This window comes from Herpailurus yagouaroundi, unplaced genomic scaffold (assembly GCF_014898765.1).
Source record: "Herpailurus yagouaroundi ecotype Mexico unplaced genomic scaffold, PumYag 141, whole genome shotgun sequence".
NCBI lineage: Eukaryota > Metazoa > Chordata > Mammalia > Carnivora > Felidae > Herpailurus > Herpailurus yagouaroundi.
Window position 1 is genome coordinate 68,303,259 of NW_024412396.1, and position 19,218 is coordinate 68,322,476.

At 41.3% G+C, this 19,218-nt stretch overlaps 2 protein-coding genes across 2 annotated transcripts in view; both read left to right on the forward strand.

Moving 5' to 3' along the window:
- Positions 1-7,294: 7,294 nt before the first annotated feature.
- On the forward strand, positions 7,295-15,742 carry GSKIP (GSK3B interacting protein). Its single transcript, XM_040478440.1, has 3 exons — positions 7,295-7,479; positions 11,577-11,835; positions 14,019-15,742. The coding sequence occupies exons 1-3, from the start codon at positions 7,295-7,297 to the stop codon at positions 14,178-14,180; spliced, it is 606 nt and encodes a 201-aa protein (XP_040334374.1). The 3' UTR covers positions 14,181-15,742.
- Positions 15,743-18,776: 3,034 nt separating this feature from the next.
- AK7 (adenylate kinase 7) overlaps positions 18,777-19,218 on the forward strand; it is a 71,506-nt gene continuing 71,064 nt past the window's right edge. The window contains exon 1 of the mRNA XM_040478441.1: positions 18,777-18,842. Within this exon, the coding sequence (XP_040334375.1) occupies positions 18,777-18,842 (66 nt within the window). The remainder of the gene's footprint in view (positions 18,843-19,218) is intronic.

The window sequence follows — 19,218 nt, forward strand, 5'->3', positions numbered from 1 at the left end:
TGGTCCCTGGGGCAGCGGAACCGCAGGGCACTTCCCCTGTGGTCCGGAGTAACTTGTGTTGGTGGGCGGGCCGCAGTCAGAGCCGATGTCTGTCCCCAGCCCACTGCTGGGGCCACAGTCAGACTGGTGTCTACCTTATCTTCCCCAGGGGCAGGACTCACTGTGGAGTGGTGTGGCCCCTGTCTGGGCTGCTTGCACACTGCCAGGCTTGTGGTGCTGCTTTGAATGGGATCTGGCGTATTAGCCGGGGTGGATCCGCAAGGTGCACAGGGGCAGGAGGGGCAGACTCAGCTTGCTTTGCCCTCGGTGGTCCCCTGCGGGGGGGGCCCTGCAGCCCTGGGAGGGAGGCAGACCCCTCGGAGGGATGGATCCACAGAAGCACAGTGTTGGGTGTTTGCGCCGTGCAAGCAAGGTCAGTGATGGGAACTGGTTCCCTTTGGGATTTCAGCTGGGGGATGGGAGGGGGAGATGGCGCTGGCCAGCATCTTTGTTCGCCGCCTAGCTGAGCTCTGTTTTCCGGGGCTCAACACCTCTCCCTCCCAGTGTCCTCTTGCCCTCCCGCTTTCTGAGTAGAGCTGTTGACTTTTAACATTTCAGATGTTAAGTCCGCTGGCTGTCAGAACTCACTTAGGCCAGCCCCTCCGCTTTTGCAGGCCAGACTGGGGGGCTCTGCCTGGCCAGGCAGGCTGCCCCTCCACCGCCCCGGCTCCCACCCGCCAGTCCGTGTAGCGCGCACCGCCTCTCCACCCCTTCCTACCCTCTTCCGTGGGCCTCTTGTCTGCGCCTGGCTCCGGAGAGTCTGTTCTGCTAGTCTTCTGCCGGTTTTCTGGGTTATGTAGGCCAATGTGGGTGGAATCTAGGCGATCAGCAGAACGCGGTGAGCCCAGCATCCTCCTATGCCACCATCTTCTCCACTTATTTGCAGTTTAAAAGGCCTCTCAAATTAATGCTATCTGTATATTTCTTCACTGTTAGCTCCCTCCATAATCAGCAAAAGTACCGTACAATTCTGTTGGCTTGATTCGTTATTACTCAATTGTGTATGTGTGTCTCTGCCATTGTTGGAAATGGGGTGCAGAGTAATTTTATAAATCAGTGTACAAATGGAAAAATAGGCCATTTTCATTTGAATTGCAAATACCATGGGGGTGCCTGGGTGGCTCAGTCGGTTAAGTGTCCAACTCAGGTCATGATCTCATGGTTCTGGAATTCGAGCTCTGCTTCGGGCTCTGTGCTGACAGCTCAGAGCCTGGTGACTGCTTTAGATTCTGTGTCGCCCTCTCTCTCTGCCCCTCCTCTGCTTGCTTTCTGCCTCTCTGTCTCTCTCTCTCTCTCTCTCAAAAATAAACAAACATTAAAAATATTTTTTAATAAAATTCTGTATATTTGTAATACTATAAATGATTCTGATTTTAATTTCAAAACACACATATATCTTAGAAAACACACAAAATGTTATGTGTTAACAGAAAACAAAGATTAAACTAGCTTTGGCTGATTCCTGAATGTTGCTAATTATAATGAATCAACTTTATTCATCTTTACTTTCAAAACACTTGTTTGAAGTGCAGATAAATTCAAACCTCTCAAGCTACCAGTTACTTTAACTATCTCAACAGCTTAGCTTCTCTAAGAAGAATGTTTCCGCTTCTATACCTTGTACTTCCCAATATATCATGTTTTCAAAACAGGTTTGTCTTATTGCAAACATAATATATTTCCTTTTTGCCATAGAAAAAGTAGAAGATAAAAAGTTAAGAGGTTGGGAATAAAGGCCTTAGTAATCAATATGTTGGTAACCAGTTTCCTGCATCTTCCAAAAACACTACCAGAGCTCCAAAACCATACCACCAGATGGAGTAAGAGCTATCAAGAATTACCTTGGCTGTTTGCAAAACACAGTATCCTAACTGCAGTGGGAGGAGATATAAAGACTTAGAGAGGTCTAACTCAATACTAACCTGCTACCCTTCTACTAGCTTCCACCTCTGCTCACTAATTTTATACCCCTAGCTAGATCCAGTGCCTGGAATTTTAAGCCTTTTGAGTTAATTTCTAAGATTAGAGCAGTATTTCTTTTATTTTTCACTCAAATATTTTTATCAGAAGCAAACTCTAGGGGTATGGAGGCATAACCTGAAGAGGATATGGCCTAAGACCTCCATGTGCTTTAAAGTTCTAGGCAATTTTGCATCGTGCTACCTAATACTGTTACTATAACAGTGACATGTATTTGAGGGGAATGTCTACAGTGTTTATCCGGTGGCTTTGTATGCCCCTTGTCACAGGGCCAAGTATCACAGCTTGAGAAGCAGAGAGAGTTTTTCCTTTGGTTTATTCATTCGGAAAATATCCAGTGAGAAGCACCTGTCTGGCTTAGTCAGTGGAGTGTGTGACTCTTGATCTCGGGATTGTGAGTTCGAGCCCCACATTGGGTGTAGAGATTATAAATAAATAAACTTAAGTATATATATATATACACACACACACACACATATGTATACATATATACATATGTGTATATATATACATATATGTGTGTGTATACATATGTATATATAGATATATATATATTCAGTAAAGATCTGCCTTATGGGAGATGTGCTGATGCTGTAGACATCACGGACCCTGATTTGCAATGAAGTATGAAAACTTACAGCAATACTGATGCGAAGGAAGAAGGACATAGTGATTTACTCTCTCTTGAGATCAGATACAGAATCCTGAAATAAATGTGTCTGAGCTGAATTTTGAAGAATTAAAAGTCTGAAAGTACAGCTCAACTTTGAAAAATGCAGGCACAACCCCCATGTAGTTGAAAGTCCAGATATAACTTTTGACTCCCCAAACTCTGAACCAATAGCCTACTGTTGACCTGAAGTCATACCGATGATATGAACAGTTAACATATATTTTGTATGTTGCATGCATTATGTGCTTTATTTTTAACAATCAGTAGAGAAAAGACATTACCAAATAAGTCACACAGAAGAGAAAATAGATTTATAGTACATTATTTTAAAAACCTGCATGTAAGTGGAACTACGCATATCGAACCCATGTTGTTCAAGGGTCACCTGCAGTGTCAAAATACAATGGTTTTTAAGTTTGAAACACGAGTCTCATACAAATTTAGTGAGCATGTGTCAGAAATGTATTTAACTCCGTAGAGTGAGGCATGAGAATAGAAGGCACAGTCTAAGAACTACAGTTAATGATGTTGTAATAGCTGTGCAGCGGGACAGGTGGTAGGCACACTCGGGGTGAACACGGCGTTAACGTATGAGCTTGTCGAGTCATTAAGTTGCATACCTGAGACTAACATCGTGTGTCAACTGTACTCAAATTTGTGTAATGTATGTAATTCATTAATGAAGGAACTGGCAAGATGGTAAAGCTGATCCAAAGTAATATGGGAAAGGAGTGCCTGGTTGGCTTGGTTGCTGGACAGTACAACTCTTGACCTTGGGGTCATGAGTTTGAGCCCCCATGTTTGGTGTAGAGATTACTTTAAACCTTTAAAAAAAAAAAAATATATATATATATATATATATATGTATATATATGGGATTGTCCAAAATCGCTGAAAGAAAAACTGAGAAATAAGATCACGAAGTTAGCTCAAAACTGGCTACTGGGATATGCACTTGTAGCGAAGGCAGAGGGACAGGGCTCAGATTTCCCCTTCTATCTGAAACAGTGAGAAAGTGGGCAAAAGTATATGGGAGAAAAAGGCTTTTAAGACTTAGAGCATCAGACAATGAAGAACACTGATCCCTGAGAGGCAAGATACAAATGAGATGAGCCCAGGGGCGCCTGGGTGGCTCAGTCAGTTAAGTGGCCGACTTCGGCTCAAGGTCATGATCTCGCAAACTCTGTGAGTTTGAGCCCCGCGTCGGGCTCTGTGCTGACAGCTCAGAGACTGGAACCTGCTTCGGATTCTGTGTCTCCTCTTCTCTGCCCCTCTCCCGCTCATACTCTGTCTCTCTGTCTCAAAAATAAATAAATATTAAAAAAAAGAAAATGAGATGAGCCCACTGCCCCAGCTTATTGCCTCAAGAGAATTTCTAGCCATGGCACCAGGAGAAGAAGCCCATGTGGAGCCCAGTAGTCTCCCTTCCCTTAATTGAGGATATGGAGCTAGGAGTTCAGAAAGGCAAAGCCAGCTAGGGGGGAACACTAGAAAGTAGAGAACTTCACAGAAAGCAAGAAATACACAGAGGATCCTTCTCCGGCCTGCAGCTGAGTGCTGATGAACATGTAGGTGTGAGGAAACTACCCAAAAGAATTAGAGGACTTTTCAGAACTCAGACAGGACCAGGGATGTTCCTGTTCCTATCACCCTTAATGGAAAACCTCATAATCCCTAGGACATCAGAATGTTCAGAAAGGTTTTTGACTCTATAGTTGTGTCAAAATTAACCAGAAGTGAAGTGTAGCTTTGATACTGCCTTGAAAAGTCTAAAAGCAAGACCCAAAAGGACCAAGCTGTTTCCAGATAACTATACCCCAGAAGAATGCTCAATAATAATTATAGGAGTATTAAAATAGCCAAGACCATACAAGGTAAAATACACATTGTCTGGCATCCAATAAAAAATTACCAGGCATGCAAAGCAGGTTTACTCTAGGTTTACAACCTATAGTAAGAAAAATCTATAAGTTGAAATTAACCCAGAAATAGCAAATCAGTAGACAGGGACATTAAAACTCTATTGCATATGTTTAAAAAGCTAGAGAAAAGACTGAACAAATTAAGCAGAGACATGGAAAATATGTATTTTTTTAAGACTCAAGTTGAAGAGATTGGATACAGCAAAAGAAAAGATTCGTGAATTTGAAGACATAGCAATAAAAGCTCTTCAAAGTGAAACACAAAGAGAAAGAGACTAAAAACATGAAAAAAGGAGTAGGACAACTTCACTTAGACTAATGTTTATTAAATTGTGGCGTCCCTGAAGAGGGGAGGAACAGATCAATGTTTGAAGAAATAATAGCCAAGGGACACCTGGGTGGTTCATTCGGTTGAACATCCAACTCTTGGTTTTAGCTCAGGCCATGATCTCATGATTTGTGAGTTGAAGCCCTGTGCCTGTCTCTGCCCTGATAGTGCAGAGCCTGCTTGGGATTCACTCTCTCCCTCTCTTTGCCCCTCCCCCACTCATGCATGCTCACACTCTCTCTCAAATAAATAAAAACTTAAAAAAAAGAATTTCCAAATTTTTCCAAATTTGTTAAAAACTATATAAACCCACAGATGCAAGAGACTCAGTGAACCCCAAGTAAAAGAAACGAGGAAAACTACACCAAGAGGAACAGAGGTAACAGTGACATTAGATTTCTCATAGGAAATCACGTAAGCAAGAAAATAGAGAAACATCTTTAAAGTCTTGAAAGGTGGCGGGGGGGGGGGGGGGAGCCCTGTTAACCTAGGATTCTATACCCGGCAAAACTATCTTTGAAAAATGAAGGTAAAAGGAAGACTTACTTAAATAAAAGCTGAAAGAATTTATTAATAGCGGGTCTGCACTACAGGAATGTTAAAGGGAATGTTCAGGCAGAGAAATATGATACAAATCATAGACACAAATGTAGACAAACAGGAAGAAATGCGGAACACCAGAGATGGAACTATCTGGTTAAATATAAAATACTTGTTTTCTTATTATCTAAACTCTGAAAAATTATTGACTGTTTAAAACAAAAGTAGTATGTACTATCAAGTTTCTGACACGTAGAAGTAAAATAAGACAAAAATAGCACAAAGGCTACATAGTATACTCTTGTAAAGTTCTTATACTGTACATGAAGTGGTATATCACTTCAAGGTTGAAGGTAGATGATGATAACTAAAGATGTATAAAGTAACCACTAAAAACACACAAAGAGTTCTAGTTAATAAGCCACCAAACGATATAAAATAGAATCCTAAAAAGTGGTCAGTCCAAAAGTAGGCAGAAAAAGAAGGAAAAGGGAAGAGAGTATAAATCGCATAAAGAAAAAAACAAGGTAAATAATAACCATATCAATAATTATAGTAATGTTAAATATAAGTGGTCTAAACACTACGATTAAAAGGTAAAGATTGTCAGATTGGATAAAAAGGCAGGACCAAACTATATGCTGCCTAAAAGAAACCCACTTTAAATATAAAGACGTTATTACCATTCTCAAAGCTTAAAACTATTATATCAAAATCAAATTTTCCTGTCTGGGCATCAGCACCCATCAAATTGGGCCATCTGTATCTATTATTACTCTCCTAACATTGTCCTTGTATTAGACTAGTTAGACTAGTCTCCTCAGAATTCCTGCCACACCCCATGCAGATTTTTGCTTATGCTCTGTTCCCTATGAAGAATTCTTCACAGCTCTAAGGTTCTTTCTGCTTTACCCATAATTTCATCTGTGCTCATTCAAGACCAGTTTTGACTGACCTGTTCCATGAGTCAAAGTCAAGCCGCATCATAAATGACAGTTGCATCATAGATCACAGAATGTCAGAGCTCTCAAGAGCAGTAAAGAATTTGTCTATTTCCCTCATTTTCTAGGTGAGAAAACCATGAGTCCAGTGAGGTTACGTGACCAGCCCAAGTTCGTACAAGTTTAGTGGTAAGTTTGTAGTAGGACAAAAACATTGCTTTCTCTAATTATCTGCCACTCACGATTAAGTACATTTCTTAGGTTATAATTATGATGCATGTGCGTAGCGTTAATATTTATGTACGTATTTCATGTGCTTGTCTTATTCCCCAAACTAAGCTACCAGTAGAAACCTCTAAGTAGTATTCTAATGCTTAGAAAAATGCTGGATATATAGATGCACAGTGGATTACGGTATTCAATTAATAAACGTAGAGTCTAAATTGACAAGATCACAAAACGTAAAAATAATTCATTACTTTTTACCATTTGAAATAAAATGGTTAATTACCCTCCATAGGGTAGCTAAGATTCAAAATGTTTTTTCTAACATGTATTTCTAAATCTTGCTACTCCTATATAAAATAAGTTTCCTTTAGTACTTTTCTATCTACTGATTTTTTTCAACCATGGTATAAACTCAGTTAATCATGTTAATCATTTTACTCATGAGTATTCACAAAGGTCTATACGTGTGCTGTCTGCTACAGGAACCACTATTTAAACTTAGATGAATGAAAATGAAATAAAATTTGAAATTCAGTTCCTCAGTCACTCTAACCAAGCTTGCTGGTAGCTATTGTATTCTGTGCTGATAAAGAATGTTTCTGTCATTGCACAAAGTTCTGTCGGGTCTAGAATTTGTTATATGATGATAAATTGTTTTGCCTGCAGAAAGGGAAACCAAAGATTTTTACCAGATTCTCATACTGATGAGAGAACCATTCTGGTAACCAGACTGCAGCTCCAAGGTGTCAGTAGTAATCCCAGTAGTGTCCCTTCACCGAAACGGACATGCATCCCCTCATCCTGTGTGGTGCAGGCCTCCACAGCCAGGTACACGAGATAATCCATTGAGAAGTAAGAGAAAATAGTTTAAATTCATATTTGTGTGTTTGTAATATTTTAATTGTAGTAGAATATGTGTCTAAGTAGACATATACCAAGGTGTCTGCTCAAAGTATTTTTGTTCCTGGAATGCGTAATCAGAAATGTAGAAACCATTTCCTTAGTGTCCTAGTGATAAAGCCACCCTATTGCTCCCTGGTCTCTCTGCTGTAGCTCCTGCACTGTCCCCACCAACCGACTTCCTGTTTTTTGGCTCTGTGTTCAATCTACTCATGAGAGGATCTGTTTGGATAGGCCACTCGCCATCCGGAGTCCAGTAGTTGGACAGAGCTCTTGACTCAGGATACTTTATAAACCCCTTGCCAGCCTTGAGATGGTACCTTTAATTGAAACACCATCCCCAGTATTTTGCTGTGATCATGGTCCTGGAGTGACAGAGTACAAAGCATGAGCCTGTAATTAAGGAGCCTTTCCAAAGAAAGCACTAAGCTTGGCAGGTGATCTGAGCCTTCTTTTTGGACAGAGAGAGACAGAGCATGAACGGGGGAGGGGCAGAGAGAGAGGGAAACACAGAATCGGAAACAGGCTCCAGGCTCTGAGCCATCAGCCCAGAGCCCGACGCGGGGCTCGAACTCACAGACCACGAGATCGTGACCTGGCTGAAGTCGGACGCTTAACCGACTGCGCCACCCAGGCGCCCCTGAGCCTTCTTTTAAGAGAACCACGTAAACTGCCTAGTACTTTACATTGCCCATCCAGTGTGTGTATTAAAAATAAATTACAACTTCCAAAAAAGAAAGTCAGAAAATGAAGTCTCTTTGACTGTCTTCATACTCCTTTCCTGCCAATAGGGTACAGACACTGTGGTGGACAGAATAATGGCCCCCAAAGATGTCTGTGTTTTAATCTCCAGAAACTGAGTATGTTACCTTATATGATAAAGGAACTTTGCAGGTTTGATTAACTCTAGGGCCGTGGGTCTGGGACATATCCTTGATTGTCCGGGTAGGCCCAGTGTAAGTACAAGTCTCCTTGTAAGAGGGGTGCCCATGTCAAGAGTCAGGAAAGGAAGGTGTCACTGCAGAACCGGAGGGTGGAGTGATGTGTTCTGAAGGTACAGGAAGGGACCATGAGCCAAGGAATACTGCCAACTTCTAGAAGCTAGAAAAGACAAGAAAACAGATTCTCCTTTGAAGGTTCCAGAAGTATTACATCCCTGCTGATACCTGGATTTTAGATTTCTCTCCTTCAGAATTATAGGAAAAGAAACGTGTTGTTTTAAGCCACTAGATTTGCGGTAATTTGTTACATTAGCAATAGGAAGCTAATACAGATGCTGCATACTTCTATTCACGTTTCACAGAGCTTTTATTAGGCACTTTCTGTGTGACAGGCACAAAAATATCAGAGTTTAATTTTTTATTTTTTCAAAGTTTATTTATTTTGAGAAAGAGCACATGCATGCGCAAGGTGGGGGCGAAAAGAGAGGGAGAGAGAGAATCCCAAACAGTCTCCGTGCTGTCAGTGCGGAGCCCGATGCAAGTCTCGCAAGACTCGATCCGAAGGCCCCATTTTTAAAATCTCTTTACTTTTATAAAACCAGTGAAGAGCTAGGGACACCTGGGTGGTTCAGTCAGTTTAGCATCCAACTCTTGATTTCAGCTCAGGTCATGATCTCACGGTTCGTGGGATTGAGCCCCACATGCTTAGCATGGAGCCTGCTTGGGATTCTCTTTCTCTGTCTCTCCCTCTCGGCCCCTTCCCCCCACCCCCAAATAAATAACAAATAAATATAAAAAACCGTTGACAAGCTAGATCAGTCACTGCTTTTCATTTTGGGTAGACTTGTATATCAGTTAGGATGCTTTCAGTTGCCTGTAAAGAATGGGAAATTGTTGGATTCAGTAACTGAAAATGTGAAGGTCGGACAGCTGTCAGGACTTTGGCCCCATTTCCCTCTGTATCTCTTAGCTCTGTTCTTCCCCACTGTCAGGATCATGCTTGGGCTAGTTTCCTGTCTCAGGATGGCCACCGGGAACAACTGGGGCTGTGCGCTCAAACTGTTCTGGATTGAAGTGACTGGAAAGAATTCATGCATTGATTAGGACAGTCTTTAGCCAGGACTGGAGTCAGTCTCACTCATGTTGCTTGGTTACCTGACTCAGTAGGAGAAGGAAGTGTTCTTAGGAAAAGGAAAGTGTATCGATAAGCAAGAACCTGTTAAAAACAACAAAAGATAAAATTGTAATATCTTGAATACTGCTTCAATATCGTTTCATGTATATATATCATCACCAGCAGTTCTGAACATGTCTATTTTATGCATCATGTAAAGACATTCTAGGAAAAACTCTTCTAAAAGATTGTAGTTAGGAAAGTTGTGTCTTTTTTGTCCACTGGTGATAATTATTACAGAACAGTTGGATGACTAACTTTATTGACCTGTGAGGATGTCTTCATTCTGCTGTTGGATTCTTCATCTTTCTCCATCATTAAAGTCCTAATTACAATGAATTACACTCTTGCTTTAAAAGCTTGTCAAGATTTCTCATATAAACATCTTTTTTATGTGATGATTATCATTTCTGACATCCACAATTGAGGTACCTGTAGAAAAAGAGCTGGAATTTTTAAGATAGTAGAAAAATTATATAAATATTCATAACAAGTTGGAGAATCAATCATACTATATTCAGGACAATGGATGCTTATTCTAGCTCAGAGAAATGAAATCTTAACTGACTTTTAAAGCCTGCGGGTAAAAAGAAACCATATTTTCTTCTAAAGAAGCCTCCCTACGTTCCAACGCAATCTGACATTCATTAACTTTTCTCATTTGTGTATTTCAAATTTTAACAATGCTCACTGCTACCCCAGTCACAGAAGAGAAGCTAGAACTACATAGCAGCCGGCAGTAATGTTGGATTGAGTTCGCCTGAGAAATAATATTTTTCAAATTATAATCTTTGGATCAGTTCAAAGAAGTGGTGAAAACATGAGTCATTCAGTAAATGTTGTTGGGACAGTAAGCCATCCATTTCAAAAATAAAGCTACACAAAATAAATTCCAGCTGGATCAGAGAATTAACTACACATACAGAGAATGAGAGCTCAGAAGAGTGCTTAAGAGGTTTTTAAAATGTGATCATTGGATGGGGAAGGCCTTCTTAAAACCCCAAATCCAAAAGTCATAAAAGGAGCTATTGAGAGTAGTGTAGTGGGTCAGAATTTGTATTCTGATTTCAAAGACGAGCTGAGTTCATTTCCATTTCTGTTTTTTACAGCTGTATGATCTCGGAACTAAGAATACCCTGTAAATATTCAGAAATATGTTTAATCGAAAAAATGTATACTCACTGAGGCCTCATTCTGCCTCTCAAATGGGTAAATATTAGAAAAGATTGTCAAGAGGGTAGTGAAAAAGAGTATAGTCCCTCATATTCTATTCACAGGGTATAAATGAGTACAGCCTGTTTTTTGAAGGTGAATCAGCAGTCTGTTGAAAGTTAAAATGAGCATACACTTTGACTCAGCAATTCCAATTTTAAATACCTACACTAGAAAAATAATTACACATTAGAAAGAAGAATGTACTAGGATTTTTATTGAGACATTGTTTGAAATAGCTAAAAACTAATATTCTGAATTAGTGTCACTGTGGGGGAGGAGTGGAAAACCTAGGTCTTTTCTTTTTTGAAAATCTGTACATGTCTGTGAAAAACAATCAAAAATGGTTTTAAATTTTTTTAACGTTTATTCATTTTTGAGAGACAGAGAGCGAGGGGGGAGGGGCAGAGAGAGGGGAAGACACAGAATCCAAAGCAGGCTCCAGGCTCTGAGCTGTCAGCACAGAGCCCGACGCGGGGCTCGAACCCACGAACCGTGAGATCATGACCTGAGCCGAAGTCGGACGCTTAACCGACTGAGCCACCCCAGCACCCCCCAAAAATGGTTTTAGACAGTATTTTCCCTAAAAGTTGTTATTAATTCATTACTGTTTTCTATTGGGCCGTAGCTACTTTTCATCAAACAATAATATTTGGCATGTCCGTCTGTAAACACGTTTTATATCTGCTTCTTTGCAGAGTGGAAACAGACTGTAATCCTATGGAGCTAAGTAGCATGTCAGGATTTGAAGAAGATGCGCAGCTTAATGGTTTTGAAGAAGCTGATATGAAAGATATGAAGCTAGAAGCTGAAGCAGTTGTCAACGATGTTCTCTTTGCTGTTAACAACATGTTTGTCTCAAAAAACTTGCGCTGTGCAGATGATGTGGCCTATATCAATGTGGAAACAAGAGAGAGGAACAGATACTGCCTGGAGCTGACTGAAGCAGGGCTCAGGGTAAGTCACCTTTCTTTTTAGGGAAAAAAAAAACTTTATTGCCGTCTTTACCGTTTTAGGGGTCGGGGAGTGGGAGGGGTGTTAACTGAGGACACTCAGCAGTTCCAAGACTTTTGTAAGGAAACTTTTTTCCCTACGAATTCTTACTGATTCTAAAGTCTTTGGGTCAACATGGGGAAGTTGGATTTTTTGAAAAAGAAAAACCATTTGATTTGCAGAGTGTTACTTTGCTTTGATCATCACCCCCCCCCCCCCAGGGAACTTATTTCTGGTCTGTAGCTAAATATGCCCGCCAAAATCAGGCATTCTCTACACTGGATGAGTTTTGCGATCATTGTGTTAAGAGGACCTTTTCCCACCTCTCATAAAATGTCTCTTCTGGGGCACCTGGGTGGCTCAGTCTGTTGAGCATCTGACTCTTGATTTCGGCTCAGGTCATGATCCCAGGGTCGTGGGATTGAGGTCTGCATTAGGCTCTGTGCTGGGCGTGGAGCCTGCTTGGGACTCTGTCTCTCCCTCTCACTCTATCTGCCCCTCCCCTGCTCCCTGCTCACATGCTCTCTCGCTCGCTCCCTCAATAAATAAATAAACTTTAAAAAAAAAAAAAAACAGAAATAGGCAAATGAAGAGTAGAGATACATGACCCTGCATAAATTAATGTGATCTTACATGGATTAATTCCAAGGTGACAGTGTGAAGGTAGGAAGGATTCTGATCAGAGTGAGAAGCCAGTGTGAATTTGAGTCATCTTGGGTGAGTCATTCTGCCTCTCTGAGTCCTTGCTTCTTTATAACCTAGAGATTAGAAAAGGAAGGAAGGAAGGAAGGAAGGAAGGAAGGAAGGAAGGAAGGAAGGAAGGAAGGAAGGAAGGGGTAAGAAAACTAAAGAGGATGGGGGGATGATTATATGAATAGCTTGCAGAAAGGTCTAGATCACTTACAAACCTGGCACATAGGTATCCAAATATTTGTTTTTGCACTTTTACTCAGTTAAGTTACTGAGCAGCTGTCCTGTGTCAGGAATTGAAAATCAAACCATGAGTAAGACATGATCCCCATCCACTAGGAGAACTACCGTCTAGCAAGGAAGAGGGGGGCAAACGCAACTGTAATCCAAGCAGACGGTGCTGCGGCCCGGCGGTTCTGAAGAGGGGTGACTCGTCGTCTGTAGATGCCTGCCTCTGCCTTTCATTTAAAGCAAAAACAGTGCCACTGACAACATAAACCTGCATCTTCTATGACTTGAGTAGATGCCATAAAAAATTAGAGTTCATATACGGAATTCAAACGCTTTGGTCAAGTCAACAAAAACTAAATTGATTTCCCCCTACCCTGTGCTGGTGAACCCGGATTCATCTTGTTGGGGAAAAAAGCTCTCATTGTGTTTAAAGACAACGCACACACAGAATAGCATTCCTTTTATCTCACAGGGCTGAGCACATGTTTCCCTGACAGATAAGTAACGTGCTTATAACGTTAAACTAGTAATGTAACTAATTGTAAAGCATGATCAATAGAGATTCTTTAAAGATAAGATCTTTTAAAAAATTTTGAAAAAGGAATAAGTGAAAAATAATTTTTGTAAATCTTTAAAATATGGACTGATGTATGTATTATCTATGATGTGCCTTTAATTAATGATCCTTAATATATGTCAGATTAAATAGAAGGACATTCCAGTCTATGAAAATGAAATACTGGTTCTGTGTAGCTTTCTACATTACTTTTTAAGATCAGGAGTAGGTAAATTAAACTTTTACATTTTGAGACAAGAATGATAAAGAGGGCATTTTAAAGCTGGTGGTGTTCCCAGGTTTCAGACTGATTAGAAATATGCATATTCTAGGGGCACCCGGATGGCTCAGTCGGTTAAGCGTCCAACTCTTGGTTTCGGCTCAGATCGTGATCTCACGGTTTCGTGAGATCGAGCCCTGCATCGCACTCTGTGCTGGCAGCACGGAGCCTGCTTGAGATACTCTCCCTCCCTCTCTCTGCCCCTCCCCCATCACACTGTCTCTGTCTCTCAAATAAGATGAAATAAAACTTAAAAAAGAAATCTGCATATTCTGACTATTGATTGAGAAATCATGTCGTTGGGGAATGGCCTGTGTAAACCCTTGGTTTTTGCTTTCTGTACCAAGATGAAGTCTGGTTCTTTAATTCACTGTTGCATTTCTCTTGTAGGTGGTAGGTTATGCTTTTGACCAAGTGGACGATCACTTACACACCCCCTATCATGAAACAGTCTACTCTTTGCTGGATACCCTCAGCCCTGCCTACCGGGAAGCATTTGGAAACGCACTCCTTCAAAGACTGGAAGCTTTGAAAAGGGATGGACAGTCATGACTAAGCTTTTTCCTTCTAGAGGGAGCTGCTGCTGGTACAAAATGTTGACATAAAGCTTGAAATTCTTACATATTGTCATAGTGGAAAACGCATCTTTGGTTTTAGGTCTATCATTTCTTGCTTCAAATTTAGGCTTTTGACTCATATTATTATTGACTAATGGATTCTCTTAGTTTTGGATTCATTAAGGGAATCCTGAGGCCATTGCTGTGACACCATCATTAAGACCTTCAAATTTCTTCATATAGTATCTCTGCGTTTCAAAACCTAATCAGTATTTCATTCTGTTGTTTCAGGATTTCAATGCTGCCAGCACTGTCTTTTACATAGGAAATTCTAGGTTTGCACAGTAATAGACAGGAATTAAAATGACCTAACTTCAGACTTTGATTCAGCTTGCTGAATCAGGGGTCTGCTACTAGCTTGGACTGACTTTGTAGTAATTATTTTGCTACTAGCCTTATCGGAAACAAATTATCAACTAGTTTCCCCTGCACAAATTTTGGAATTCACTGCTTCACCTAATCTATTTATATTACTAATATGGACTGATACAGATGAATTAATTATATATATTACTTCGCTAGTATTAAATGGAAAACAGGTACTGAAATGATAGTTCTGTATTCCTTGTTTGCAACAGCCAGCCAACTAAGAGGACAAACCGTTAGCAAATGAATGTAGTAATCACTTGTTTCCAAGATATTGAAGCACATAAGCAAATATAGGAACAGGCTCCATTTTTCTTAACGAAAAAACATCTTCAGCGTGTGTGTGATTGAAAAGGATGAAGATTCTGATGTCCTAGAAGACAATATTTTGGCCTGTGTTGATTCTTATTATGAATGTTTGTTTACATAATGTACAGTATATATTCAGAAAGTATTTTTGCTTCTACGTTTGTTTTCTCTAATGCAGTGCTCTGGTATTCCCGCAGCTCCCCCCACCCCCCGCCCTTTCCCAACAGATGCACAGTGTGCCGTCTCCATGCTAAATCTGAATGTAATGTGAGTGCATCGTGTGGGTTTGAAACCAAAGGATGAGTGGAACATTCAGAAGCTTAATATTTAAAAGAGGGAGACTTGGTTTTTATATTTGATTACAGGTACTAATATTTATAAAAAATAAACTGTGCCATGCTGCTACATGGTTTCAAGTACACGTGGGATATGAAGGATCGGGGAGTCGACTTTTTAGTAGCAATCTAAAGCAGCAGCTGTGGAAATGTTGAACTACATTCTGCATCTGGACGCACCTTCGTAATTTGTCATCTGCGGACCTTTTTGAATCATGATTAGGCAATAGGTACTTTTAGGCTCTGAAGGTCATGTAGACCAGATTGAAGTTTGGTTTGTATCAGTATTCATTGTCAAAGGTCACCGCAAGGCTCTACCTATGTTTGCTAAATGCGTGTTCATTCACAACTTTATTTTCAGATGCTAACTGTTTGGGCAGTGAAGTCCAACTGCAGGTCGGATTTTCTCACGCTACTCTCAGGCTAAATAAATGTAAAGGAGATTTATAAAGTTTGAATAAAATTCTGTTTACTCATTCTGAGCTAAGTATGAACAAAAGTGATTGTATGTTCAAAATTGACATTGTCCGTTTTGTGATAAGTGGCTGGTTCCAGGAGCTTTTGTGTCCATTTTTGAATTCCATATTGTTACATTTTGTTGTCAGGTGATTTGCTCTTTTTATTATTATGAAAGAGGAACACAGAGAGAAGACATTAATAAAGCTATACAGACACTAAAACTATTTCATCTAGGTTGTTTAAAGAATTTAGTAAGACAAAGTAAGAAGTAAAAGATAAAGGAAGCCTTGATTTCACTCCCCCAAAAAGGGGGAGGAAAAAAAGAAAAACCTCTAAATAAGTAACTCTTACAAGTCAACAAGAAAAAAAGGAAACAGTGGGCATATAATATGATCAGACAACTCTGGAAAATATATAGATGTTCAGGAACCACTTGAAAGATATTCAACCTGACCAGAAAAAAGGAAAGGAAAGGAAAATAGGGTTAGCTGTGTATTTCACCTAATAATTTAATAACTTCTCTTATTTAAATATAATCATTTCAATAAGGATTTAGTGAGGGGCACTCTTACATTCTGTCAGAGGGTATATTGAAACCTTTCTGGAAAACACTGGTAATAGAGCCTTTATAAAAAGCTTTTAACTTATGGACTGGTAGTATCTTAGCTATCTAGCGTAGGGAAGTGATTCAGCAGAAGATACACTACAAGGATATTCATTTTCTCTAACGAAACATTGGAAAGGCTCTAAAAAGTGGTTGTTATGCTATGTCCTGATGGAAAAATGTGCGGCCGTTAAAAATCATGAAGAAAGGGGCGCCTGGGTGGCTAGTCAGTGGAGCATCCCACTTCGGCTCAGGTCATGATCTCACGATCTGTGAGTTCGAGCCACACATCAGGCTCTCTGCTGTCAGCACAGAGCCCCCTTCAGTTCCTCTGTCCACCCCTCCCCACGTCAACCCCCCCCCCCACTCATGCGCTCTCAAAAATGAACTTCAAAAAATAATGAAAAAAAATGGCAACGGGAAAAAATTATACCACGTGAAAAAAAGATATCTAAAACTGTGATCTGTTTTCGAACAACGGGAAGAATAAAATGTTCTGCAGTGTTAACACGAGCTATCAGTAGGTGATAAGATCGGTGATTTCCGTCGTCTTCATACTTTTTCACAGTTTCTTCATTAGCTTCTAGGCGATAATTCGGCGAGATCTGGATGGTGCTTCAGCGGCCGAAGAACATTTTCCTCGCGAAAGCACCAAGCTGCACTGCATCGTGCTCACTCCCAGGACCCTTGAAGAGGCAGCTTGACTGCGAAGCCAGGACTGCCCGCCCACCCCCTTGCCCGGGACGACAGCCTTCCTCCCACCTTTCCTCCAGGTCAGCAGTGAATCGGCCGCTAGTGGTGTCCTTAGCCGCCTCCATCACACCGCGCTCTTCCCTGTCTGGTGTTCAAACACCCAGGATGTGCTGTTTGTCACGGGGAACGGGGTGAAACACAGATCCTGACGTGTGCCACGTGGACCTCCAAACTCTGCCCTCGGCCCCTTTGTTTTGGGGATGGCTTGGCCGAGAGGTGGACAGAGGGAGGGCCTTGCTCAGCAGTCCACCCGTGAGCACGTGTGGGGTCAGAACCCCGTCTTCCGTCTCCACCAACTGTCCCCATCCAGTGACACAAGCGTCACCTGAACTCCGTGGCTGCAGGCTTACTTCATTTTATTGCACTTCACAGATAATTCAGGGGAGGGGGGAGGCAGGGCGGACAGTTCCCACAAATTAAAGGTATATCTGTGTGGTCACCTGTGATCAGTGATCTTTGATGTTACTATTATCATTGTTATGGGTGCCACAAAGCACACCCATACAGGATGGTGAACCTTATTGATAAACTGTTCTGACGGCTCCAGCGACCAGCTGTTCCCCCCCCCCCCGTCTCTCTCCCTCTCCTTGCACCTCCCGATTCCCCAAGCCACAATATTGAAATTAGGCCAGTTAATAACCCTACAGTGGCCTCTTAAGTGTGCAAGTAAAAGGAAGAGTTGCACATCTCTCATTTTAAATTTTTTTTTAACGTTTATTCATTTTTGAGACAGACAGCATGAACGGGAAGGTCAGAGAGAGAGGGAGACACAGAATCTGAAACAGGCTCCAGGCTCTGAGCTGTCAGCACGGAGCCTGATGCGGGGCTCGAACCCATGAACTGCGAGATCATGACCCGAGCCAAAGGTGGACACGCCATGACTGAGCCACTCAGACATCCCGCACATCTCTCATTTTAAACCAAAAGCTAGAAATGTTTAGCGAGGAACACATGGAAAGCCAAGGTAGGCCAAAAGTGAGGCCTCTTGCACCAGTTAGCTGAGATGTGAACGCAAAGGGAAAGTTCTTGAAGGAAACTAATAGTGCCGCTCCAGTGAACACACAAATGATAAAGCAAAACAGCCTTACTGCGCGTGTGGAGGAAGCCGTGGTCTAGATAGATCATCAGCCAACCACCACATTCCCTTATACCAGGAAACCTCAGCCAGAGCAAGGCCTTAATTCTTCAATCCTGTGAAGGGTGGGAAAGGTGAGCAAGCTGCAGAAGAGAAGTTCAAAGCTGCCAGAGGTTAGTCAGGAGGTTTAAGGAAAGACGTTGTCTCCATATCATAAAAGTCCAATTCAAAGCAAGCTATCTAGAAGATACAGCCAAGCTAACTAATGAAGGCAGCCACAGTAAACATTTTCCATGTGAATGAAACAGCCTTCTACTGGAAGAAGATGCCTTCTAGGACTGTGACAGCTAGAGAACAGTCCGTGCCTGGCTTCAAAGGACGGGCTGACTTGTTAGGAGCTAATGTAGCAGTGACTTTAATTGGAAGCCGATGCTCATTTACCATTCCCCAAATCCCAGGGCCCTTGAGAATTACGCTAAATCCACTGTGTGCTCTATAAAATGGAACAGCTAAGCCTGGGTGACGGCACATCTGTTTACAACATAATCTGCTAAATATTTTAAGCCCCTGTTGAGACCTGTTCAGAAAAAAAAAAAAAAAATCATTTCAAAATATTACCGCTAATCGACAATGTATACCCGATGGAAGACGTGCAATGAGATGAATGTTACTTTCATGCCTGTTAACAACAGGCAGGTCTGTTCTCTAGCCCACAGATCAAGGAGTAATTTTGACTTTGGAGTCTTATTTAAGAAATACATTTTGAAAAGCTGTAGCTGTCTCATAATTCCTCTGATGGATTTGGGCAAGGTAAATTGAAAACCTAAAAAGGATTCACCATTCTAGACGCCATGAAAACATTCATGATTTATGAGAAGAGGTCAAAATACCAACATGGAGTTTGGAAGAAGTTCATTCCAGCCCTCATGGATGATGTGGGGGGTTTCAAGACATCAGTGGAGGAAGTCACTGCAGATGTGATAGAAACAGCAGGAGAGTTAGAATTGGAAGGGCAGCCTGAAGACGGGACTGATTTGCTACAATCTCACAATAAAACTTGAACGGGTGGGCA